Raw genomic sequence first — 26215 nt, forward strand, 5'->3', positions numbered from 1 at the left:
GCTTTTCGTTGCTGTGTCGGCGTTCTTCTTGGATCTGTCCTCTTAGGTTATGTTCTTTCTCCTGATTGTTGCGAAGTTTACAGTAGACTTGTCTTGCTGTATGTCAAAGATACAAATGAACTGCAATGCGGGCGCGTACTAATAATTCCAATGTCAAGCTATCGATTGAAGAGCCCAGATTTGTTCGTATAGTGAGGTGAGGATCATCGTCTTTGGGCCCGGTAGCTGCCATCAAACGTCTGTCAAGGTTCTCAGCCGACCATGATATGGCCGGGAGCTGCCCAATGGGCCATGGTGTCGCCAAGAGGAGGACAACATGGTGCTCTGAGATATATATGCTATCGGTTCCCTCGTCGTCTCCTGCATCTCTTTCATATGCATCGATTGTTTGCGACAGATCTTTTGCCGTTTTCTTTTCGCTCTGAGATGATTGCTCTTGTAGAGCCCTGAGATGGTCTCGTTATCTCTCCAGCTATCGGCTGCTCCGTGCGCCAGGCACAAGTTCCCCGTTTTCAGGGACCTCGGCGCCGCATGCCGTGCTATCGGCCGTCAATTTCGACACCCTGTTACACCAAAATGACCTGCCCAGATCGCACGAAGCGGGGTTTCTGAAGGAAGAGGCGACGATGACAAACCTCACGAGGGCTTTCGGGTGTTCCGCGATACTCCATGGATCCTAGAAGGCCACAGAACGGGTCTCATGCGGGTCCCGCAGCCGGACATGGCCACCTTCCTAAAGAGCATCCATCCGGCTCTCTTGGCGAGCGTGATCTTGCCTCCGCCGGCATCCACCCGCATGAGTTCTCTCTCCAATTGCGCTGCGGAAACCTCGCAATTGAGCGCCACTATCAGGCGTGCCCAGACGCTGCCCAGGACTCGACCGGAATGAAGCAGGCATTGGCGCGGCTTGTCTTTACCAGCTGCTGGATCAAGCATGAAGAGTGGAGAAGCCATGGGCGAATGATAGGAGCTTGTTCATATTGAGCTGCTTGGCAGACAGGGCGTTGATTGCGAGTGCACGCGATAGCTGCAGAATTGGTTGACGGAACAGGTCCACGGAATCTGTGCATGGCGACGCATGCACGACCTGACGATCGCTGCAACAGAGATCTATAAAGGGCACGTTCCGCGCTCCAGAGAGAAGACACGCCGCAGCTTGCTTCTACCATCTCAAACACTCGAGATAGAGCAGATTTGTCAATATGAGGGTTACTCTCGGTCTCGCTGCGCTCGCCGTTGGTGCTGCAGCCGTCCCTACGGCGGAAATCAGGCAACGCCAGGATGGTCACAACGCCAAGCCATGCCCCAAGAAGCCTCTGGTCACGAAGGTATGGAAATCCAACCCCCAAGAATCGCGTTGAAACTATGCTAACGATCGTTGTAGGAGGCTCTTCAGAAGGACATCACCATCAAGAAGTTGATGAGGGGCGCTCAGCAGCTTGAGGACTTTGCCTACAGCTACCCAGCCCGTAACAGGATCATGGGAGGAGAGGCTCACAACGACACCGTCAAGTGGCTGAAGAAGGAGCTCGAGTCTACTTCATACTACGATGTTACGCTCCAGCCTTTCTCCAACTACGTCATGCTGAACGGCACTCTCAACAAGTTCACCATCGACGGACGTATGATCAACTCCACGATTCTTGAATACTCAGCCTCTACCGATGGGCTCGTTACCGCACCCATCGTTCCCGTCAACAACCTCGGTTGCGAGGCGTCCGACTTTCCCGCGGAAGTGTCCGGTAGCATTGCACTCATCTCGCGCGGTGAATGTGAGTTTGGACTGAAGTCTGCTCTTGCTGGAAGCGCTGGCGCCGTAGGTGCTATCATCTACAACAACGTTGCTGGCACTATCAGCGCAACTCTTGGCCCCCCTCCCCGCCCGGAGGGTGACTACGTCGCGAGTGTTACTCTGTCTCAGGCAGAAGGCCAAGCAATCATTTCCAAGGTCGCAGGCGGTGCTACTGTCACCGGCGAGTTGGACGTCTTGACTGACGTCCAAATAATCACCACCAACAACGTTCTTGCTACCAGCAAGTGTGGTGACAAGGACAACCAGCTTTGGCTTGGTGCTCACACCGACTCTGTTGGTGCTGGTCCTGGAATCAACGACGATGGCTCTGGAACCGTTGCCATCCTGAACGTCGCCAAGTCGCTCGCTAAGTACAACGTCAAGAACGCTGTTAGCTTCGGCTTCTGGTCTGGCGAGGAGTCCGGTCTTCTCGGCTCCACCTTCTTCGTCGAGAGCCTTTCTCCTGCGGCAGCTCTTGACATCCGCGCATACCTCAACTTCGACATGATTGCGTCTCCCAACTACGTCCACCAGATCTACGACGGTGACGGCAGCGCATACGGTCTGAGCGGACCCGCTGGAAGCGACCAGATTGAGACTTTCTTCGAGGGTTACTTCAAGGATCTCAACGTCTCCAGCAACGCCACCGAGTTCAACGGTCGTTCTGACTATGGCCCTTTCCTTGACGCCAACATCCCCGCAGGTGGTACCACCACTGGTGCTGATGAAGTCAAGACCGTCGAGGAGCAGGCTATCTGGGGTGGTGTTGCAGGAGAGATCCTTGACCAAAACTACCACCAGGCTGCCGACAATGTCACCAACCTCAACGAGGGAGCCTGGCTCCTACACTCCCGCGGTATTGCTGCTGCGGTTGCCAACTACGCTCTCTCATGGGAGGGCTTCCCAGCTCGTGTGCCCGTCAACGGCACCACAAAGAGGAGCGTCCGTGAGCCTCACGTTCACAGGGGCGTCAAGGGCGCGAAGGTCACTTTGAGCCTGTTGTAAGCTTGCAGTAACGCAGCTTTGTATATAGTCAACAATGATAATGACAACGACAAAATGAACAACATACTTCACACATCCACTTTATCTTGATGATACACATGTAGCTGGTCACGTTTCGACGCGATCAAATTGTCTTACAAGCTATGACACGAACTCTCGTCCGGGGGAGAGAAAAGAAACGAAACATAGACGTCAGCTTTGTAGTGTCGTCTTACTGTAGCGCTGAGCCTCATCGTCATGTCAGCCGCCGAACCTGCACAGCCCCCACAGCCATGTCAATCGGCTAAGCGGCTCGCGAAAGCTTCTAACCGCGACACCGCCGCTGAGCCGCACGCGTGTGGAAATGAGGCTTATTGCGATCAGCTGAAGTGCAGATAATGGGAGCCTACCTTGGTTTGGACGTATGTATCGCGTTTAGGCGCGTTCATGTGGTTTGTTGATTCTTGGGCCTTGACTGTCAACAACGATTCCCTAACACCTGCGTATCTACCCGCACGACGGTACCAATCGGTGGACTAACAGCGACTTTCACTGCTGTGCAAACTTACGGTTTTCGAAGTATCTGAGATAATCGCCGTCCCGCGCGTGTTTCGGGCGTCATCGACGTGACAAAACGAAGGGTTGCCTGAACGAGGCTGTGCCCACCGCGCGACGCTTTTGATCACCGCGCCTCCAGGACATATACACACATCACGCCGCAATTCTCTAGTCCTTCGTCCCTCCAGCTCTCGCAACCTTAAAACCCGAAAGGAACTCCATTGGAAAGAAAAAAAAAAGAAACTCAAGGACAGCAGTGGAATAGAAACCATGGACCACAACAGCCCATGCTACGAGCCCTTCCCAGCCCTAGATTCCGCCCCCACAACCCCACAACACGACCACGATGCGCCTATACCCTCAACCTCAGATATCGCCACATCAACATCAACATCAACATCAGAGCCCTTCTCAGTACACTACGAAGGTCCCCTCTACACAGAAATAAACATCCCACTCCCTCGTATCACAACACCACACACCGCATCTCCATCCACACCAACCCACCCATCACTACCAACCAACCCCTCTCTCGCCTCACCACCCGAAAAACAGCGCGGACGCTCCCGAACCCTATCCTCACTATCTCCTTTCCGACATCGCAGCTCCTCATCCGCATCTACATCTACGTCTGTAACATCGCCCACCTCACCCACATCCCCTTTCTCCAAGACCAGCGACCGGAACAGCGAAGACTGGCCGCGCATCCGCAAAGACGTCGTGAAATCGCGCGAAGTAAACGCGATGATGAATCTACGACATCACAGCAAGAGGGGGCGGAGCGGCACCATCGATGCGTTGGCGGTTGTGCCTGCTGTTTTGGTGTTGAGTGCGGAACTGTTTACGCCGGGGGGCGAGGAGGTGGGAGGGGCGGAGGGGAGGAGGAAGGATAGTGGGGTGGGGAGGTGGGAGGAGGGTATTAGATGAGGGGGTTGGGTGAAGGGGTTGGAGAGGATAAGGAGGTGGGGAGGTGGTGTGATGGTTGTTGTATGGAGTAGATCTGTGTGTTGTATTTGTACGGTAATGCTTTGGGATGGGCAGTATGGGTTTTTGTTGGAAACAACGAGGCTTCGTCTAGAGGGTCACCCCATACAAGGAAAAAAACTGAACAGGCCTGCGGACTACATCGAGACAAAAATCTACGAAGTGGGTGACGTAGCATCAACGTAGTCTCCAGGGCGTTCAGTTTTTTCCTGATGGCGTGGGGTCATGATTGTACCACGTCACAGAGGGTTTAATATAGACAGAGGACGCGGATGTGCGTTGGCATCATAATAGATGACGAGCAGGGTAAGAATTACTCTCGACGATCGGGAGAGCATGGTAGTAGAGGATAGTTGATGGTCTGATGTAACATAGAGCGGCGACTGCATCAATACATAGTCACAGCAATATCACATAAGTGAAATGGAATAAGACACAACATTCTATTTTGGACCCGGCCATAAAACACACAGAGTCATATCAATACTCGAGTTTTATGAAGAACAGCCTCCCCAACGCCAGTCCATGCACATATGCTCATAATGCAGGTACAGGTATTTGATATACTGCTCCTCAGCAGTCTATAAACATAAAAGCACGATAAAAACACCCCTCATGTCCATGTTCCCAATGAGCGCAGTCATCAGAGAGTGTGATCTTTGACAAACCAGCAACTTCATCGGCCCAAGTTCTTTTTTCTTACTTTTCGCAAGTGTAATCCGTAACAGAATCCGAGCGTAGCATAGCGGGGCAGATAGCACGGTCTCCCAAGAAACGGATTTTACATGAGTACAGGTACTAACTGTAGTCGAACAGCACGCTGATGCTCTCGCCGTGGTGGACGCGTCGAATGGCCTACAGAATGTCAGTGCAAGTCTCGACATCTCGTTCGTAGTTTAAACATACCTCAGCAAACACGTTGCCGACCTCGAGGACCTCCAACTTGGGGCACCGGCTCTTGTGATCCTCCTGGGGCACCGTGTTGGTCACAATGACCTTGTCCAGTGCACTAGCGTTGATGCGCTCGATAGCATCTCCACTCAGGATACCGTGTGTAATGAGCGCAATCACCTGCGTAGCGCCCTCCTTCTTCAGGAGTTTTGCCGCGCGGGTAATGGTGTTGGATGTATCCGCCAAGTCGTCGACCAGGATAGTTGTGCGCTCCCGAACATCTCCCACCAACATCATGGTCGCGTTCTGTCGGTCGTTGATCTGTGTGGGGCGGCGCTCCTTGTGGATAAGGGCAAAGGGCATGCCGAGGGCGTCGGCAATGGCAGTCGCGCGCTTCGCACCTCCAGCGTCGGGAGAGACTACCACGGCTTGTTGGTAGTTCGGGATGTTGAACTGGATGTATTTGCGGAGGAGATGGCGGCCGTACAGGTTGTCCACGGGGATGTCAAAGAAGCCCTGGTATTGGGGATCTAGAAGTTTGTTAGCTCAGCCATCTCAGGTCCTCCAGGATGGTACATACCGTGGAGATCCATGGTGATAACGTGGTCGGCGCCAGCGCAAGTCAGAAGGTCCGCGATAAGCGTACCCGCCTGAGCAACCCATTGGCGGTATCCAACCTGGGGCTCGAAAGCAGGAGGCTTCGTGGTTGTAGGCGCGCGCGTGATGCCGGGTGTTGGAGCAACTGAGCCGTTGGTGCCGTTGGCTCCATGGTCACCATTGAAGTATGCGCCCTTGTCGGATTTGCCGGAACTGCTCGAGTCGAGCGTCTCGGTGCGCTTGATGCCATTCTGCTTGACCGGGCTTGTAGGATCGGTGCGGCCGCCGTTGCGCTCGTCTAGCTTCATTCTACTGAGCTGGTGGTGCAGCGCGGCGGAGCCATTGGTGAGACCTGCGCTTTCCGCCTGCCCAGGGAAGGGCGTCTGGGGTCGCGAATCGAACGTGTACGTGCCGGTCCTCGAGCGCGTGCCAGGCACCTTGGAGAGGGGCGCGCCAGTCTTGTTGTAGGGAATGTCCGACTGGCGCGAGTAAGGGAAGAGAGGGAGGACGGCGGTGATGCGCTTGGCCGAGGCGGTGCGGCAGGCCGAGATGGTAATGAGAAGTCTGGAGGACGGTCAGGCACTTCACTCAACTACACCATGAGGATGGGCCTACTCCATCAGATGGTCGTTGACTGCGCGCAACACGAGACATTAGCGGGGTTCTTCACATATCGCAGAGCACGCGGGCGTCGTGTTCCGTCCCAAGTGCGCTGCAGTACCACTGCGGCTAGGAATGCGCGCGCGACCTGCACGAGGGCTTCGTACCTTTACCGCCGCCGGACTGGATGATGAAGACATCCTTTCCTCGTACACTCTCCTCGATCTCGACACGCGTCTCACCACCCTTGAACTTGTCAAGAAGCACTTTGGCCTTGGGTATGCCGAGGTGGTTGCAGATGGTCCTATCGCCCAGTTAGTCACAGCCATGGCCCGCTTCTCGGCGCGTCGACTTACTCGGTGAGCTGCGGGTGGGAGCTGCCGCCCAGGACCACAATGTTCCTCATGTTGACGGCTGGTGGAGGTGGTGGGGTCGTGTGCTAACTTCGCGGCGGGCAGTATAGCAAGAGGAGATTAGTGAAGGAAGGAGGGCCCTCGCGGAGAAATTCCTCTTATCGATAATGGAAAAGATTTAGTTCCAAGTTACTTTAAGGTTCCGCCCTGGTAATGCTTGGGTGGAGCAGTCGCAGCTCAGGCAGCTCAGGAATTGGGCAGCATGGTGAAAGATGGATGTCTGTCGTCACGGGCCAGAGAGGTTTTCGCTCCTTCGGCTGTTGCACTTTTTCTGCCGAGCCCATGTCGCCATCCAACGCACCTCAAAGCTTCTAGAGCGCGGCATGGCTGCAGTCTGCACGGCATACATACCATAGTGAGCACACCGGATGAATGACTCGGCCTCCATGCCAGCTACTTCCGCGTTGTTGCGCAGGAGAGCGCAGCTATGGCGCTTCACCTGCAGCGGCTGGCGGTCAGTAATCGCGCCATGCTCAGTGGTTGCAGTTCGCGTCAGTGGACCAAGGGAAGGGTCCGTTAGCGCCTGCCGAAGTCGCTCTCTCACGTGCCTTCCTGCCTGGCCGTCTGGGGAAGGAAGGACACACCATCCCTTGGTCTTAACGTTACATTCCATAAATCCTACATAAGGATAGCTCACCGGCTCAGGGCACGTCGTACAGTCCTGCAATTATCACCGAATGCGGCATCCTGCGCCCTTGATGTGACCTCGAACAGACAATGCGGATAAGCGTGCGGTATTATATTACATTAGAGGTTTTAGTCTAAGTGCCATAAAGCGGTTCGTTTACAAGGGGTATATGCTAGTCGTCGTTTCATCCATAATGTATCCTACTCGTTCAACTTGGTTCTCGCTCTTCGATCTCTCGCACTTCTACCTCCCCCTGCGGTGTGCCCAGCCACTCCACCCTGGGTCGATGCACTCCCTCGTCGACTTCCTGTAGCACCACTGACAAGACTCGATGTCGGACTGTAAGGTCTCCTATGCGCGCTTGATATACTGCTGTCCCGCGTTCCGCTCATCGAAAGGACAAGATGCGCGCGCGAAGGTGGTGAGATAGGATGGTCGTTGACGTAGAAACCACCAGTACCATCTTGGGTAATCGTAGGTGGGGCCGAGACGAGCTTGTTGCGTTGCTGCGCGTGATCCGGAGAGACTGGTCGCGCATCGACTTCCTCAACAAGCCCAGTTTCTAGGTCGATGTCGACAATACCGTCTTTACTGGTACGTAGTACTGCGGGCGCGAAGTCATGGGACTGGATGGCTTCCTGGAGTAGATCCTTCTTTGCAAAATCAGACCTGTCGCTAATAGCAGGCGATTTGGTTTGGTCTTTTGTGATGTTTGAAGCAACCATGGTCGTACTCTGCGTCATCTTGCTTCCGTTACTGTTGCCCGGAGATCGTCTGACTCCTGTACGTGCGGCCGTTGTCGCGGACTGATGGTGAAGAAGTTGTGCCGTTTTGCGACCTCCAGCCGTACGAGCAGAGTGATAGGTCCATGGGGGAGGGTTCGTGTCATCGAAGTTACCCATGTCGAACAGTTCCCTCAGTATTGTCCATGTGAACGGCAGATTGGCGACAAGGACGGCTGTCGAGGATTCTCGGACGTACCAGTAGATCCACGTTGATTTGTAAGGATTGCTGAAGGAGTAGTAGCTGTTCATGATGCTCGCAGCAACGACAAAGATACCGAGAGAGAAGATGCCACAGAGTATAAGCTTTCTCTTCATGGGTAGCAAGGATCGGATGAGCATCTGCAATGCAATGCATAGCATTATCAAATCCGAGGATATGTTGAATACGGCTTTGGTGATCCGGTGGTGTACTAAAGCGTTGCACTGGAAGGAAGTAGTCGGCACTGCGTAGTATGCAGAAAAGGGTCGACACCAGGCTGAGAAGTAGAGGACCTCTATAACGACGAATCCAAGTGCCGTATATGCGGCGAGCAGTTTGATGGCGATATTCTCTTTCTGAAGCGCCGTCCGTGTTATGCGATGATACATGATCAAAAGACAAGCTTTGCAAGCCCAGATCACGGCGATGTGCATCTGTTCTACAACAACCACGAGCTTGCTTCCGAATCGTCGTCTCGATAGTTCTTCCATGGTCAGTGCGCTGAAGTCGAAGTTCTCCGGTTCCAGGTTGGACTGGACTTTCAGCCACCGATTCGCGAGCACAATCATAACGGTGTAGGCGGCGGTGACGAAGAGGCCCATAGTCCAGTCATCGATCTGTAGACCTTTGACGGATCGAAAGAGCATCTTTCGCGAAATCCTGCATGACGAATCTGGTCAGTAAATGCATGCGTATGTTACATTGAGCAGGTAGATATGGGTAGATCGCAGGCAGTGATGCAAGCAAGCAGAAGGGCAGAGCACCGATGCGCTCAATAATCCAACGTCGCGCGCCAGCGCATTGCATCGTATGCTAAGCCACATTATCGAATGCGAAACCAGATCATGAATGTAGACTGATGTAATGGGATAATGCACGGAAACTGCACTCACAGTCTTGCCCCAATCATGCATACAGCGCATGTAAACCAGATCCATGATTCCTGGTTGAACGGTAATGGCATTGTCGAGATGCAAGGCGGTCTGCGCCGCTGACGCCAGAGTCGCTATCCGTTAGGCCGCTTGAGGTTTAGAAGACGAGATCGACGAAGGATCATGTTGTAGAGCAACACGATAATCGAGGCGCATCCAGAGCACGCAGGAGAGGTGATGTAAATATCCCGAGGGTAGAACGTGTCAGGGAGGAGGGGTGTAGATACACACCGACCAAAAAACAAGGAGGACGGAGGAAAAGAAAGCTGACAGTGTCGACATGGAAAGGCAAGGTTAGAAGCTAACCTGTATAGCCTGCAGCTGATGCACACGGCAGTCTTCCATTTGCAGCCATCAGCTCGATCCAGGGCTTATCGCAACCATCTGCCGCGCCTCTTGAGCCTGATGGAGGTCCCGCGTGGGGTCGCCGATGCTTGGGCCTGGCGTCGTGTCGGGCCAATTCCAAGGTCGTGCGTGGCGCGTGTGAAGGATAGCTTCAGGTGCGGCTAGTGGTTGCTTTTGCGGGGTTCCGCGCGGTTGACACACTGAGCACCAGTGCGACCGTCGCTCTAGACGTCTCGTGGCGTACCATCCTGGGTGTGCAATCACGGTAGTTGCATCTGTGTATAGTATCGTGGTCGTGATATCATGCCCAGGTGAGCAGTGCAAGCCAAGAGCCAGCTGGCTGAGGCTGTGCCTGCGAGGCTTGCAGTACACGAGGCTGACGGCCGCAGCTGTTACCAGCAACACAAACTCGAGCCTGATGTAAGATTGGACGACTACTGTTTTCAAAGGCGGTAAATGAGCGTTAATGCGCATTAAGGGCATGGTGATGTTGGGTTCATGTTTGCATTTGCCGCTGGCCCTGGGCGAGTGAGGGCACAGGGAAGGAGGAGTGAACTGCACGCGGGAACTCGGGAAGTCGCCACGAGTCCAACGCGCACCGTTCAACTCACGTCTTCTTAGCTCCTAAACGCCACTTCGCCTGTTCTCTCGAAAGAACAAATACTCGGGGTCTCGCATCCTGCACCCTGTTGTCAAATGGGGTTTCGACAACGCTTATCGTAGAGAACACCCCTCCGCTCCACACACTTTGATGATTTCGCTCGGAAAGTTCCTTCACGTTAATATCGCGATTCAACCCCCAGTCGGACCGCAGCACCACCGAATGCGAGGAACAGCCAAGAGATGATTCACAGATCGCACAGACTTTGTGGTCGAGAAATTGCGATGCGGCGCACGTTGACGATGCTACAGGAACGCATGACGAGCTTCACCAACTATTCAAAGCAGCGCGCGACGACTTTCTTTCTTCCTCTTCAAAGCGCACACACGGAGGATATGGTGCCTTAGCATCGAAGCTTTCGTACTCGAACACCCTTCCACCGCCTTCCGTACCTGCCAATCCCTTCTAGAAGACCTTAGTGCATGATCGAGAAACAGTCGATCGCGGTCACTCGCGATACAGTACTAATCGGTGTGTACTTCACCGAATACATCCTTCTTTACCCATTCTATAAACTTCTCGTCAAAGCTTTTCCCGTCATCATCACGAGACCTTACCACAAGCCGGCTGCTCTCTTCCGATACAGTCGTCTTGGATATCTATCGCGTATCGCGCAAAAAGTGCTCGCACGTCACTTTTCGATGAGCACGGTTTGGGAAGCGGTACCATACTTCCCGCTGATGGAGTGTGTCACTGACGCGGACATGTGTCTTCTCGGGACGCCCATGCTGAGAGATCGCCTGTTAATTGCGATTGGCTTTAGTAGGAAGACATACGCAGGGCGCGGCAGTGATCGATCATTGCTGGTATCATGATGAGCATACTAGACGACGGGGTCTCCGTCAATGTACCCTTCATCCTCATGACTATTGTCCCCACCTTATTCTTCATTTTCGATCTAGAGTCCTGACCGATCATGTCTGGCTTATTTGTCACTACTGTTGTCACTGATCTGGCCCCGTAGACAGTGCAAGGGACATAGCGGTAACAATTGCAACCGAAGTGGGCAAACAACATCATTATTATACGTATCCACCAACCTCCCATTCGCTTACCAGAAGTCGGCCTTCACAGCATCGGAGACTTTCACTCTCCATGAACTTCCTAACTCATCACATCTCTTTCTCCTCAAGATATCGCGATCGCTCTCTGGGTAACGCGTATGCTCACACATCATCCGAGATATCCTCCAATTGTTCGACAAGAATAGTCTGTCCCTTTCTCGCAACCATCTTCTGCATACCGCTAGTACATTCTATCACGACGTTACTCCAGGAACCGAATATTAGGAGGGTTCTCGTAGTATCAACAAAACTCTGGAAGGTGCTAACTCTGTCCCCGCTAAGCATCATGTTCACGAGGTCGCCCAGGCGTACTGTGATGATGTCTTCCACCGCAGGAGACACGCCAACGGCGTTATGGCGTCTATGCAAATAGATCGCAACGACTCCATTATCCCTGAGCACCTTGTTATAGGTCCGGCTCCTACGGCAGCTTGTGTTTACAAGCCAATGAAATATCTCGTGCTCCTCGCAATACCGATGCGTGGACCGTTTGGTAACGACGAATGGGAACGATTTCCACTTCATGCGGAAAAGAGGCCGAATATCGATACCAGGGGCTTCAACGGCTTTGGGAGTCTTGAGGAGGCGCACGGCTTTCAGAGTATTGATGATAGAGCTATTAATATATTCGTCAGAGTGCGGAACGACCTCAAGGTACTCGGCAAGCTCTTCGATGTTGATGATAAGGCGGTGGGCTTTCGTGTAAAGCGGCCAGAATTCGGAGCGGAATAGTCGGTTTGTCTGAGCAAGGCCGAGGAATTGGCGACTAGGGTGACGGTCTCTCAGAGAATGTTTCGAGTGTTGGGAGCGGCCGCGGCGCTTGCGCTGCAGCTTGACCCCTCGATCTTCTTCTCCGGCGACAATGATGCTGTATATGTGGTTGCGCAGTTCTTCGCCGTAGGTCAGTACACATATATCTCAGAGCAAACACGACGTTGGGCTTACCACCGGGCAGCTCCAGAAGCCGCGACACCACATCCATATCGGAGGCATCGTTCATTGTTGTATCGGCATCCATGTTGGGTTGTGCCAGTTGAGCTCGCTTCTTAAGTGGTTGATTGAGACAGTGTATGTAAGAAGCAGACTAGAAGGGGTAATTATAAGGTACCCGGGGCGCACACAGGCCAATTTGGAAGAGTGATTAGGCAGCATTTGGAGCTTCTTCTCTTCCCCGATGACTTGAATCCACATTCATTGTCACCCATTCCCGAACCGTCTCCAGATTCACTCTGCCACTGCTCGCCCTCCGCATCGTGATCTCCTACGCCCCTCGCCCTGACGTCTTTCCCTACACCTCTCGCCCCTCCAAGCACACTTCACCCTCAAAAAATTGCGCGACGCCGCCGGTCCGCTATCGGGCATCGAGAAATCCATCTCTGCAACCAGCGCCTGCTCAACATGCGCATGCACGATGGCAGCGCGCGAGATTTCGATCTCTGAGTCGAGCTCTACCGTAACGAGGATGAACGACTTGCCACTCCGATAGCGAGACTTCAAGATGCTGATCTTGGTGATGGCTCCCGGCTCCAACAGATGGTACCATGAAGGTAGACACGCGAGCATGCGGCATAAGATGCCCGTCATAAGGCCATTTCTGTGGCTCTTGTATTCTGTGTCAAGGAACCAGCGGCCTGTGACATCGCAGTTATACGGGTCTAGTCGGAACAAGAGTGTTACGTCGAGACCTGGGTTTGGCGAATCAAGCCCTGCCACCGCTGGTCGTCTAAGACGTCCTTTTTTGATCATGGATAGGAGGCGGACTAAGGCGGGATATGCATCGTTCTTGCCAGCGAGACCTGAACGGTAGAAGTGAGCTAGTTGGGAGAAGTGGAAGTAACGACCGTTGATATACATGGGCGCGAACTCTTTACGCGTTTTACGGTCAACTTGTGTCAGGCCCATGTACATGTGCTTTGGATATCGCTCGTGGAATGGCATTGCTGGATCAGGATTGTAGTGTACGCGCATGGCAGACGAACCAACATCTTCTACGATACAATCGTATATGCGGTTTCGCAGCTCCCCTGATAGTTGCGAGAATAGGCATGTATAGCCCGGCAACGGACCGGAGTTTGAAGAGGTGTGCGATGGCGTCTGGGATTCAGCGTTCATTGCGGGGGCCCGTAAGCCGCTTTGCAGGATAGCTGCAGAGCTTGCATTGGTGTAGGAGATCATATCCATGTTGTGTATAGCGGCGTCGATACTCTTAGCCTCGCGTTTGATACTCTCAGTCTTCGGCTTGACACTTCTGACCAAGCACTCAATACTTTCAGTCTTGTGCGGAGATTACGAATGTTCACGACCTCGTTGGTAAAGTACTTCCAGTCTTGTGCGTAGTAATTTGAGCCTTGCGTTCGGCACAGCAATTCTTGCGGTAGATACCCTGAGTCTTGACCCTAGTACTTTGAGTCTTTCCTTCACGTTGAGTCTTGCGACTTGTTTCTCAATATGCCGAGTGAATTGATATCAAGCCGTTGTGATGTAGGACTATAGAAGTGAGAGAACGAGGAGCCGTCATATATACTTCCTCGCTACTAGCTCACACAATTATTGTGCGCGCGAAGCCACATTGACTCTAGCTCCATCCGGTTTATCGTGGTACTGCGGTGACTCAAATGCCGAGATGTAGCCGGGGAGCCACTCACAACTCGCCCAAAACCAACGCGACGGATGATACTCGAATCCCCTCTTGAATCGGTGGAAAGGCGCAAAAACGGGCCATGTAGAAAACAGATTGGTTGCAATACACAGGATGTTTCTCGGGCCAAAGCTCCGGTGATAGCATGCCACACTAGACCTTGCTGACTACCCAACGTTGATTGGGCACCGCTTACCACTACATCACCAAGCAGCGCCTGTGACAATTCAGATCTTGACAAAGCCAACAAGTCAGAAACTCTCCACTTACTCCGCCTTCGCATCTCCAGCACTGACCAACTCCCCACTCTCATCTCTCTCCCACTCGCACACTCCCAGCCCGGTGCCCTTACAAGGAATGCAAGCAGATCCATCACCCAAACTCCTACATTCATCCACGCCCAATCCCCTACTCCGACACCTCTTACAAACAACCAGCTTCTTCCCTTTCTTAAGCTCATCCCTCCAATTCTCATCATCCATAATGCGGTAGTTGATGCCGTTGAAGCGCCAAAAGTCGTCGCTGGTATACATCAACTCCTCGACAGGCAGCTCCTCGCCCTCCATATACGGTGGGATGAAAGACTTGCCCGACGGAAACATTTCCCGCGAAACAATGAAGTGGGCGTTTGTGCTGTATGACTTGAGCATGGTGGCGATCTTGTAGGTAGCCGCGCGGTCGAAGAAGAGAGCGCTGAGGAGGTGAGCTTGTTCTGTCGCGTCGACGATTTCGAAGAGGCGGAAGAAAGAGTGGTCGGAGAACTTGAGGTGCAGTATGAAGTCGTCTGCAAGTGTTCTTGGGAGACAGACGTCCACGAGCGAGGTTAGGGAGCGGAAGGCGATGTCGGATAGCGAGCGGAGGTCGTGGCCTGAATTGATGGAGATGGCGGAGTCGAGCATTTTTAGCGACTTGAGGGATGGTGGGAAGCCGCTTTGTCGTAGGTAGTAGTAGAGGTGCGATTCAAAACCTAGCTCGAGGTACTCTAGCTCGACGAGAGAGCGTAGCTTTTCGGCGCCTTCGGGATCGGTGTCGCGCTGGGTCAGATAGCCAACGTGACCACCGCAATGTGTCAAGCGCTGCAGCGAATGTGCTTGTTTCTGCAGCGCGACTAGGAATCGAGATGAGGATGTGCGTTGTTCAGGATCCATGGATGGTTGGCATTCCTGGAAGACGTGCAATCGCTCTCCTATCGACAACTCCTTGAGAGCTTTGGGCAGGCTCAGGACGTGATCTAGGAATGGTACGCTGACGTTGCATTCAATAAGCGTCAGAGACTGAAGGGATGTCGTCTTCTTCTCTGATTCGGTTATCTGGAGATCTCCGTCGAAGTTCAAACACGACAACGTGATGTTTCGTAGAGTTGGGTGCTTGAACATCGCGACTGCGCGACCTAACTTGAACTTGTTGTCTCCCGAACCATGCGCGTGAAGCGTTACTGCGTTTCGTCAGTTAGGCTCATTGTGATGAAACATCTGACTTACACGACTGTAGCATCGGCAACGTCATCGGTATGCCCGCGCGTGGATACACTGCTGCTGCAAGCAAGTTGTTGTAATCAATCCGTGAGTATCCATCAAAGTAGATGCCGTTTTGCCATTCCAAGTTGTTCGGGCAAGGGCTCTCGACATGCAGATGACGCAGCCTACCCATCAAACTCAGATAATGGTTCAGATCCTCGATCCCCTCGCGACAATCATCTTTGTAGCGGATAGCCAGATCCTGGATATAGTCTGTCCGATCGTCCCGGCTGTCCAGTGCCGTGGCAATCCTTTGCGCGTGTCCTCCCGTCAAGACTTGCAGTTTGCGCCAGATGTAGGGTTCAACGAGGCCTTGAAACCGCGTGCACGTCGCAGCAAGACTGCAAAGCGCATCCTGGCCTTCGACGTGATCGATGATGTTAAGGAGGAGTTCATCCACTAGACGCAACAGTCCGCTCTCGGCTGGCCCGAGCATCGTGATTCCGGGTTCTTGACGTGCTTTTGTGAAGGTGTAACCGGAATGACGCGTCTTGCGTTTCTTAGCTCCTGCGAAGGATATACTTGGCATTCAAAGGGTCTGGGTTGAGTAGGAGTCAAATAACACGACGGGCGTAGTTCGTATGCATGTATTTCGTTATGTCCGCGCTGGCAGAAAGCAAAGACAGCCTGGTGCTGTTCAGCCAACGAGACCCCGGGATGATGTCAGATGCTAGCACGATTGAGGACTAGAGCGACACGTGAAGACATCCGTGCGCCAGTGCGGCATCACATCATCATCGCCAGCTCAACGCGTAAGTTCGGCGTAACGACTTTTACGAGCAGAACTATTGCATTTACACCGGCATCATTTGGAAATTGCAAACCGAAGATAACATGATGATGTATCGTTCTTTTAATCTACACTAAGTTCGAAGGACCCAAGTCCCCCACCGACAGAAACCTCTTCCCCTTCTAGTCTGTTTGGTTGATCACAGCATCCTGCGTAACGTCAGCTTCATCCTGATCATGATTCACACAGTAAAACTCACTCTAGCAACCGCATACAGCGGCTTGACACCAGTCCAGTACTCAAACTGGTGCACACCCTGTCCGACCAAAACTTCCAGACCGTTGACCGTCTTCCATCCGTTGTCCATCGCAAGCTGAATCAGCGCTGTCACGGGGGGCTTGTACGCCATCTCCAACAGTATTCTTTCTGGACCTGGCTCCACGTCCTTGACGCTCGCCTTGCCCTTCTCGAACAAAGTGCAAAGCGTTTCGCGGATGGCGACGTCGATGGGCTGGTCAGCAGGGATGGTACCGATCGCGACCTGTGGCGTGCTTTCCATAGATTGGACTTCTTCTGGAGAGCCGATGACGTGTAGGTTGTATTCTGATGAGAAGGCGTTCTTGAGGGTCTCCATCTTCGAGGGGTTGCGGCCGAGGAGGTAGATTGGTCCGTAGCCCATTTCTTTGAGTGCGTAGATGGCAGCACGACTTGTCCCGCCGCCGCCGATGACGAGGGCAGAGCCGCTGCCTTGGGCGCCGGCGTTGCGGAGGATGAGCATCATGCCTAGATAGTCGGTGTTGCGACCGATTAGACGGACGACCTCTTCACCACTGGATTCATCGATGGAGCTCTCGGGAACGATGGTGTTGAGGGCACCAATCACGTCGACTTCTGGGCCTAAACCGTCGAGGAGAGGTACGACATCCTGCTTCAGCGGGATTGTCACACTGGCTCCACCGAAGTCTGGCGAGCGGATGATGTCCTTGATTGAGCTTGCATCCACAGTCTCATGGCGGCCGTAGACGTGCGGGAGCCCAGTCTCACCGAACAGCTTGTTGTGAAGACGCGGGCTAGGGCTTTGTGCGACTGGTGAGCCGAAGATGAATAACTTCTTCGTCGTAATCTCGCCCATCAACGACAAGCCTCGCCTGATATCTGCTGCAGATAGTTGACCTGGTGCGGTAGCAGAGGGCAGAAGGGGGTGTGAGACGGGTGTCATGAAGCCATTAAGTATCCTGCTCAATTTGCCATGCTCGCCCATGTTAATGGCGATCAGGGGGACAGGATGCGCAGTGTTCGCCCAGCTCTTGAACTCTGCAAGCGCATAGTTGTCCTCGAGCGACTTGGCGACACCTACAAGTTTAATGACAGTACCATACTGCAACGCGCGATTGTAGTACTGCATCCACGAGCCGTTTCTCCAGTTGAGCTCGCCTTTAGGATCGTGATGGCTAGCGATGATCTCGGAGTATCCGCGAGTGTCGGAAACCTCGCGCAGGATGTCTTCCGGCATGGTCATCTCCAGATCTACAAAGTCACAACCAAGTCTCAATGCTGTCCGGTAAAGTACGAGGGCCTCATCGTATGCCTGGTCTGGGAATCTTCCGCCTTGTGCTTTTGTTCGCAAGGTGAATATGATGGGTATCGATGTTACGGTCCGCAGTATTGTCAGTTGCTCGATGACGAACTCTGGTGTTGGTAGACCTTCTTGCCCGTTGGGATCTTCCAATAAGTCGACTCTGAGCTCAACAGCATCCGATCCGACTACTATCTCTGGTAGAGTCTTGATGCAAGGCTCAAGTCGGGGTGCAGATAAGCAGACGAAGAAAGAATGTTTCCTCTTCTTGAGACCCTTCAACGTAGTGGCCTTGCCAGTGATGGTGTTCAAGAAACGGGCAATTTCTCCTTGCGTCTGAGCGAGCCCACCAGATCCCGGAACCTGACTGTGGAAGCGATAGTTACTGCACTCCGTGTACCAGTCCTTCCTCCGCAGCCATACGCCCATGATGTCGTCTACGTATGCTGGCCGTGTCTTATCGATCTGTAAGAAGGCTACTACCTTGTTGATATCACGCGTGACAAGTAGTACTATACCGCCACTCTTCTGGTAGTCGACGAGAATCTTGCGAGCTTCAGGTGTCTCGACGATCCCACCACCGCAGGCGAAGACATGTCCATTAGGCTTCTCCTTGACAGTCTGAGCGAGAAGCTTCAGCTCCTCGTTCCGGAAGCCATCCCACCCCTGCGTTTTGATGAGTTCAGGTATTGTCATGCCGACATGCTCCTCGAGTGCAGTATCCAGGTCAATGAAAGGACGTCCAAGCGCACGCGCTGCCCACCCACCAGCAGTCGTCTTGCCGGCGCCGCGCATTCCGATGATGAAGATCGACTTCTGTTCAGTCTTCGACGCTGCCTTGTGTGCATTCGGCCGTGGCGGTAGCTCTACACCTGAAAGCTCTGTCTTGAAGATCTGGCTCAGGGAGTCCCAGTATCCAGGCCATGTCTTTCCAGTACATTCCTTCTCAAGGATGAGGACTGGCGCTGGAGCTACTAGTGATAGTACAGCAAAACTCATGGCGACGCGATGATCATCGTAGCAGTGGATACCGACCTTTGGAGCTTCGAGCTCGTAAGCTTTCCCGTCAACTTCAATACCATCGTCAAACTGTCTGCAAGTGACACCAAACTTGGCGAGCTCATCTTCCATGGCTTGGATGCGATTGCATTCCTTGACACGCTGATTTGCGATACCGTAGATGCGGGTGGTGGTTGTGCTACCATTTGATGATGCTACTGCGGCCAACACGGATGCTGTGAGGAAAGCATCGGTCATGGGCTCCATGTCGATCTCGTTGACGGCTTTCAATTCTCCGCGAGGAGGGCCTGTGACCGTTGTAGAGGTCTCGGACTGTTCAACCTTGCAGCCCATAGGTTTTAGAACCTCAACAGCGAATCGCGCATCACCTTGCAGGGAGCCTGAGCCGATATTGGGCACTGTGCACATCGTACCTGTGATAGCCGCGATTGCGAGAGGGTAGGTAGCAGAGCTAGCATCGCTTTCCACCTCATATTCGGAGGGGTTCGTGTAGGGCTTGTTGGGGATGTGGTAGGTGTTGGGATCATCTTGGGATCTCTCAACTTGCACGCCAAACGAAGCCATCATGGCGATGGTCATATCGATGTATGGTTGGGAGATGACTTTGCCACCAACCAGTCGCAGTGTTACTGGCTTCTTGGAGTATGGCGCGCTCAAGAGGATGGAAGAGACGTATTGCGACGACACGTTGGCAGTAAGCTCAATCTCGCCCGTGAAGGAGTCCGGACCAAAGCCACCGCATGCAGAGATTCGCAGCGGTAAGCTGCCTTCATTCTCTTGGTAGTCAATTTCGACGCCCATGGTGCGGAGTGACTTGACCAGCGGGCCAATGGGTCGCTCCTTCATACGCGCGTTGCCGGTGACTACTGTTGAAGTCACGCCCTCGACGGGCTGGCACAGTGCAGTCACGGAAGTCAGGAAACGCGCGGCAGTACCAGCGTTTCCGAGGTAGAGTTCGTTGCTCGACGCTTTGAGGTTTCCGCCATTACCGGTGACGACTAGCTCCTTGCCGTCATTCTCCCACGCGAAGCTAGCACCCTGCATCTTCGCCAGCGCGTCTAGCATGACTTGCGTGTCGTCAGAGTGTAGCAAGTTGGTGATGCGACACGAGCCAGTTCCAAGCGCAGCAAGTACGAGGACTCGGTTGGAGATACTCTTGGATCCTGGGGGTCTGCAGGTCACGTTCAGGTCGGAGGGGATACCAGGATGAACAGATATGCTCGGTGAGAGGGCGATTCTGATGTCGCGATCTTCGACCGAGCTAGCCTTCTTCTCGTGCGTTCGGCCAATGCCTGACAAAAGCACAATCTTCTTAGTCTTGCCAGCGTTCTTCTTGTCCACAGCCATGATCTTGATAAGCTCGTCTACAGGGCAATGCTTGTTGGCCGACCTCTTCCGCACCGTCTTGTCCGCTAGCGATGTGGGCAGTCCGTAGCTCGCGATGCACTTGGTCAAGCGCGCGACTGCGGAGGGATCCAGTACACCCAGGTATCTGGCCAGCTCGGCCTCCTTGACCATTCCTATCGCGACGCACTCTCCGTGGAGGATCTGGGGTGTGAGGATGGCTTCGTAAGCGTGCCCGATCGAGTGTCCGAAGTTGAGCAGATTGCGCAGGCCGCCTTCGCGCTCGTCTGCCGAGACGACTTCAGCCTTGACGCGTACTGAGCCCAGCACTATGCGCTTCAGTATGCTGGCAATCTTGTCGAAGTTCTTGCGGCCGTTGACGGGCTTCTGGTCAATTGCAGCCAGGATAGCGTCCGCGTTGCCCTCGAGTGTTGTGAACTCCTCCTCGTTCCAGATTGCCGCCGTCTTGACCACCTCTGCCATGCCGTTGACGACCTCTCTCTTGGGCAGCGACTCGAGGAACTGCAAATCAATGTAGATCCTCTCGGGCTGCCAGAAGGCGCCGACCAAGTTTTTGCCCGCGGGCACGTCAATGGCCGTCTTGCCGCCTATGCTCGAGTCGACCATGGCCAGCAATGTGGTAGGCACATTGACGAACTTGATGCCGCGCATGTACGTCGCGGCGACATAGCCTATCATATCCCCAATGACGCCTCCGCCCAGCGCTATTATGACGGTGTCGCGCACACATCCTTGCGACAGCAGCCAGTCTTCTACGGCTGCCTTGGTATTCCGCGATTTGGACGTCTCGCCGGGCGCGATTTGGTAGGTGAGGAGGCGTGGGGAGGACGCAAGCGAAGATGCGGCCGACGCGAAGGCGCGCTCGAACGTGGGCGTGTAGAGAGGGCCGATGTTGGTGTCGGTGATGAGGACGTACGTGGACGAGGGAATGTTGGTAAGCAGGTCCTGGGCGATGTAATTCTGCCAGATGCCGTAGTCGACGACTATCGAGTCTTTGCCCAGGATGGTCACCTTGGTCGGCTCACCCTGCGCGACATTGACGCCGTTGCTCGCCATGGTGGGCGGTGCGAGTCAGACTTGCACCAAGAGCCGCCAGCTGCTGAACGCGGGAAGTAGGGCTACAAGGAATTACAATTGATGAGGGCGAGTATCGAACTCAGCGCATTATGTCTGAAAGGTCGTGGGTGTGAGTCAAACCGGGAGTACACTTTTCGCGAGGGTTGCGTTCTTCGAAATCAAAGTGCACCGCTACCGGACCTTGCATGTCTGACGTGGGGAACCCATGTCATCCCGACTGCGCCACCGCTGCACTTCCAACACCAACTTCGCGCAATAGCATCGGCGCCCTACCCCTTCAAAGCTTTACGCGTACAAAAATACTGTATGCGCCTGCTAACTCTCGTGACGCGTAAAGCCATCTCACGATATCCAAAAGCGCTCCATACGCGTCGCTTCCAGCGTAGTCAAATAGTCCGCTCACCCAAAATCCAACGTAGTGCCCTAAGAGACGGATATCAAAACATTCCAGATATCGAGAGACGAGTCTTTACAAGAGCAGATTCAAAAAGACCTTTGCAAAAGCGTCACGATCTCTGGCGACGACGGTTGATATTGATGCGGCAGCTGAGATATGGAGGGAAGCTTGTTCCTCCATCGGCCTTCCGAAGACGAAAGGAACGGGGAAATCAAGACCAGCTGTCAACGTAAGGCTCAGCAATGATGTGGGCTCGTATGCGTGTGGTTTCAGCTACTACATGAGTCTACTCGAGATGCAGAAACGGACTGGCGGACGAGACATTGTGTTCTTCTATGTGCCGAACCTGGAGTCCGAAGAAGAAATCTGTACAGGTGTCCGAGTAACGGAGGAACTCATCAAGGCACTAGTGGCTGTTTGGCAGCATTAGAGAATAGCTCATGAACCTTCCCCTCTTCCACGCCAATACTTCACCGCGGCCTTTCAAACGGATTTCTCGCAATGGACACATGGCGAGCAGGGATAAACACGTGGGGCTAAATCGGTCGAATGGTGCCTTGGATCTCATGTACAAGTCTTGAGAGCTTAGCACTGCATCTCCAAGTCGTGGTGTGTCTTCGCGCCGTGAGTTTTAGGGCGTGATGACTAAGCGACGCGCCTTCCAAGACGCGCTGCCCCTGCCTCGTCCCATCATCCACTCGCGGTTCCGCCTTCGTTCATCCATCATCTCTCATCATCATCGTCAGCGGCGCCATATCTCTACTGATCCTCCTCATGCTGGGCAACGGCTCGGTGCTTGGCCGTCTATCACATCCCTTTGCCCGCTCTGCACAACAGGCGTACTTCCTCTTGAATGCAGAAGCCCGCCGCACAAGCATCTATCATTCCGCCCGAGGCGCAGCACTGCTGCAATGTTTCAGCCTTCCCGCTCGAATCAATTTGTAGAGACGCAGCCGCGATGCATCTCATACCGATCTATCCGGCTGGGCAAGAATAACAACAAGCCGTCGAGGAGCCTCACATTGCGACGTTCTCTGTTGAAATATCTTAGACTTGCTGATATGTCACTATGCTTTCATTCACCACCAAGAAACATCTTTTGTCATACCCACTTACCTCATACAGTAGCAACATCGGATGTGTGGAGAAGCTCGACGTCCTTGCATAGGATACAACTGCCAAGCGCGTCAACGCAGGCTAAGGACTTGGCGACTTGGTATCGAGCATGACAACAACACCCACGGAGCAAAGGAAGGCAGTATCTGTATGCAATCTCTCAGACTAGGTACTCCTCACTAGATTCAGTGCGTCCTCCGGTCAAATAAAATGCGGCATCCGTGGCATTTCTCAGCACCAAGAGGAGTACTGCTGTGGATCGCAGCATGCACACACCAAACATGGCAGTGATCAAGGTCACTTTAGTCGATTCACGGTCGTATACTATTAATGGGCTCTGTACATATTGTTCTCGTGTTCAAGCGCAGATTGCCCTATTGTTCGGCTGTTCAGAGTTATGCAGAAGCTGTAGGTCCGGACAGGCATTCGAGTCTGTGCACGTTACATGGGAAAGCTGTTGAGCATAGGTATTGCGAGCATCTGGCACACGGTATTGCGAATACCCTTGCGTTACGCAAGATGATAGGCTGCACAACAGAAGATACCCGTTCCTCCGTACCGAAGATCTGGTCCCGTTGACGCGATCCGCGTCCAGCCTTGCCAAAACAGGTTAAGAATCCAAGGAGGTGAAGGTCTTGGTCAACCACCCATTACCCCAGTATCAGAAGCTTGGAAGCGCCCTTAACCAGAGCCTCCAAGCACGCCAGGGCGGAAGAACGGCTACCGGCACTTCGACGACGAGATTATCAAACTCGCTTCGGTCTTTCTACCTGATCGATGCCAACGGCGCGTCTCCGTATACCAAGCGCATGGCATATCTCGCTTCCCCATGGGGCCGGGGCACCCTTCCCCAGGTGTTCGGGTTATAAGGGTCAGACTGGTTCCAATACTTTTTTGGCCGTTGACGACGATCACAGCAACTTACCTCCCCGCTGGAAATACCTCCAAGTTGAGATCGCACTCACACAATTTTGTTTTCGTTCGTTGATAGCATGAACGCAAACAAAGATGGGCCCGTGCTCACGGAACCGGAGTACAGGGACGAGAAAGGTTCAGACACATCGCCAAACCCGCCTCTCAAACTCGAAGACGTCGAACAATCCGCCTCGATGATTGACATTGATCCTGTCACTGAAGCAAGACTGCTAAGGAAGCTGGACATCCGGATCGTGCCCATGATATGCTGGATCTACTTGATGAACTTCATGGATCGAGGTGCGTACGGTATGCTCATCTTGAGATCTAGACTGACAAATTCGCATAGTCAACATTGGCAATGCTCGTCTCTACAAGATGGAGGAGGATCTTGGCATGGACCCCGATAGCAATCAGTTCCAAATCGCGGTATCCATCTTGTTCGTTACTTACGTTGTAAGTGTCGCTCTCACCCAATGTTTGTTGACTTCCACTAATCGTGTATCAGATATTCGAAACTCCGGTAAGCTTGGCGTTCATCAGAGCCTAGCCTTACATGCTAATTAGACATCTAGTCAAACCTGATCCTGAAGCGAATGAAACCTGCCCGATATCTCGGAGGCCTCATGTTCATGTGGGGCATGGTAGCCACGTTCTCCTGCTTTGTCAATAACTTCGCTGGACTCATCGTCTGCCGTCTCTTGCTGGGCATGTTCGAAGCCGGCTTGTTCCCGGGCGTCATTCTTTACCTGAGTATGTTCTACAACCGGCGCAACGTTAGCTTGAGACAAGCGTGCTTCTATGGTACATCTGCACTAGCAGGTGGACTAGGTGTAAGTATCGCCTCCACGAGACAAAAGAAAGGCTCTAACAAGCACAGGGTGTTGTGGCGTACGCAATCGGTGAGCTCGACGGTGTAGCAGGCTGGAACGGATGGCGTTGGATCATCTTGATTAACGGCATTCCAACTGTGATCACCGCCGTCGCCGTACCTTTCGTCCTACCCAACAGCCCCGAGACGGCCAGCTTTTTGACCGAGGAAGACCGCCGGAATCTTGTTCTGCTCCGAATGAAGGAAGTCGGCCAAACAACTTCTGGTCAGGAACTCGCGCGCGAGGATGTAATGAAGGGTGTCAAAGACTGGAAAGTCTACGCCTACGCCATTGCGCAATTCGTTGGACTGGGCATGCTCTACAGTTTCTCCGTCTTCCTACCTACCATCATCAACGGTCTCGGAGGTGGATGGAGCCGTCAAGTGGTTCAGGCGTTGACCATCCCCGTCTACGTCTGCGGCTTCCTTACCTACGTCATCTGCGCATACTTCAGCGATAAGTCGCAAAACAGAGGTCTTTACTGTATAGGTGGGCTCGCTGTTAGTATGATCGGGTACATCTTCCTCATCGCAAACAAGGTAGGCCCTCTAACATTCCACAATTCCAACGACTGTACTGACATGCATATAGGGACTTGGCCTTAGCTTCGCTGGCTGCTTCATCGTCGCGCTCGGCCTATGGGTAGCCACCGGAATCGCCTTCTCCTGGATCGCTGTCAACAATCCCCGATACGGAAAGCGAGCCTTCGCGAGCGGTATGCAGATCACCATCGGTAACTGCTCAGGTGTTGCGGCACCTTTCTTGTACGCCGCCGACACCGCGCCAACATATATTCCGGGCTACGGCGCTACCATCGGGCTGCTAGCCCTCGGTATTGCGATCTACATTGCGCTGCACTTTTACTTCCGTATGAAGAACAACAGGAAGCTGTCTGGCAAGGAGGACTGGAGGATCGAGGGTAAGACTGAAGAGGAGATTGCTGAGATGGGTGAGGATAACCCGAGGTATTTGTACACGATCTAGATTTCCGTTACTACTCCTGCTAGGGCGCTTGGAATTGGGATTCGTACTTCTATGGGAAGAGATGCCGTAACCGATACCTCTTCTTGGAATCTACAACACTTAGGTCTAAAACTTTGTTTCTGTCCAAATCCAGATCTCTCCACCCAAGACATCGATGTGAGACCCTCGAACTCTCCTGTCCTACCTTTGAGAAACAGCTCCCAGACTGTGTCTCTTGTTGAAGAGCCCTTGGCCTATATAAAGTGTTCGAAATTGCGCCTTGTTATGATAACGTATCCACCTCGCACACACATTATCAATATCATCAGCACAACAAGATCACCCGTCATGCCCACCACCCCACCACAGAAGCCTAACCACACCACCCCCGCCAACCCCTTCGGTCCTCTCATCGCCACCAGCTTCCGCTCCAACGGTGAAATGCGCCAATACCACACTTACATCCCTGCCGCAGACATGCCCGCCCAAGACGATTCATTTCGCCTTAGCGCAACGCATGCTACTAAACGCCGAAACGGTCTAAGTGAAGGAGTGGCTGAGGAGCGACACAACGCATCAGAAGAAGGGATCGCAAC

The 26215-nt window shown here is 53.3% G+C and overlaps 6 protein-coding genes across 6 annotated transcripts; 2 read left to right on the forward strand and 4 right to left on the reverse strand.

Moving 5' to 3' along the window:
• Positions 1-1202: 1202 nt before the first annotated feature.
• J4E92_003654 (uncharacterized protein) lies at positions 1203-2797 on the forward strand (the record flags this gene model as incomplete). The annotated part of the gene is made up of 2 exons (XM_051495050.1): positions 1203-1328; positions 1385-2797. The coding sequence occupies 2 exons, from the start codon at positions 1203-1205 to the stop codon at positions 2795-2797; spliced, it is 1539 nt and encodes a 512-aa protein (XP_051355343.1).
• A 2319-nt stretch (positions 2798-5116) lies between these two features.
• Positions 5117-6812, reverse strand: J4E92_003655 (uncharacterized protein; the record flags this gene model as incomplete). The annotated part of the gene is made up of 6 exons (XM_051495051.1): positions 5117-5173; positions 5225-5739; positions 5790-6370; positions 6422-6440; positions 6574-6710; positions 6763-6812. 6 exons carry the CDS (start codon positions 6810-6812, stop codon positions 5117-5119), a joined length of 1359 nt encoding a protein of 452 aa, XP_051355344.1.
• Positions 6813-7647: 835 nt separating this feature from the next.
• J4E92_003656 (uncharacterized protein) lies at positions 7648-9078 on the reverse strand (the record flags this gene model as incomplete). Its single annotated transcript, XM_051495052.1, has 1 exon — positions 7648-9078. The coding sequence occupies one exon, from the start codon at positions 9076-9078 to the stop codon at positions 7648-7650; it is 1431 nt and encodes a 476-aa protein (XP_051355345.1).
• Positions 9079-11535: 2457 nt separating this feature from the next.
• On the reverse strand, positions 11536-16117 carry J4E92_003657 (uncharacterized protein; the record flags this gene model as incomplete). Its single annotated transcript, XM_051495053.1, has 6 exons — positions 11536-11604; positions 11836-12323; positions 12379-12517; positions 12754-13692; positions 14506-15506; positions 15553-16117. The coding sequence occupies 6 exons, from the start codon at positions 16115-16117 to the stop codon at positions 11536-11538; spliced, it is 3201 nt and encodes a 1066-aa protein (XP_051355346.1).
• Positions 16118-16500: 383 nt separating this feature from the next.
• On the reverse strand, positions 16501-21335 carry J4E92_003658 (uncharacterized protein; the record flags this gene model as incomplete). Its single annotated transcript, XM_051495054.1, has 2 exons — positions 16501-16527; positions 16578-21335. The coding sequence occupies 2 exons, from the start codon at positions 21333-21335 to the stop codon at positions 16501-16503; spliced, it is 4785 nt and encodes a 1594-aa protein (XP_051355347.1).
• Positions 21336-23861: 2526 nt separating this feature from the next.
• J4E92_003659 (uncharacterized protein) lies at positions 23862-25640 on the forward strand (the record flags this gene model as incomplete). The annotated part of the gene is made up of 5 exons (XM_051495055.1): positions 23862-24084; positions 24134-24240; positions 24360-24617; positions 24665-25195; positions 25248-25640. 5 exons carry the CDS (start codon positions 23862-23864, stop codon positions 25638-25640), a joined length of 1512 nt encoding a protein of 503 aa, XP_051355348.1.
• Between the last annotated feature and the right edge of the window lie 575 nt (positions 25641-26215).

This window comes from Alternaria infectoria (genome assembly GCF_024043175.1).
Source record: "Alternaria infectoria strain BMP 0036 chromosome Unknown scaffold_4, whole genome shotgun sequence".
Classification (NCBI taxonomy): domain Eukaryota; kingdom Fungi; phylum Ascomycota; class Dothideomycetes; order Pleosporales; family Pleosporaceae; genus Alternaria; species Alternaria infectoria.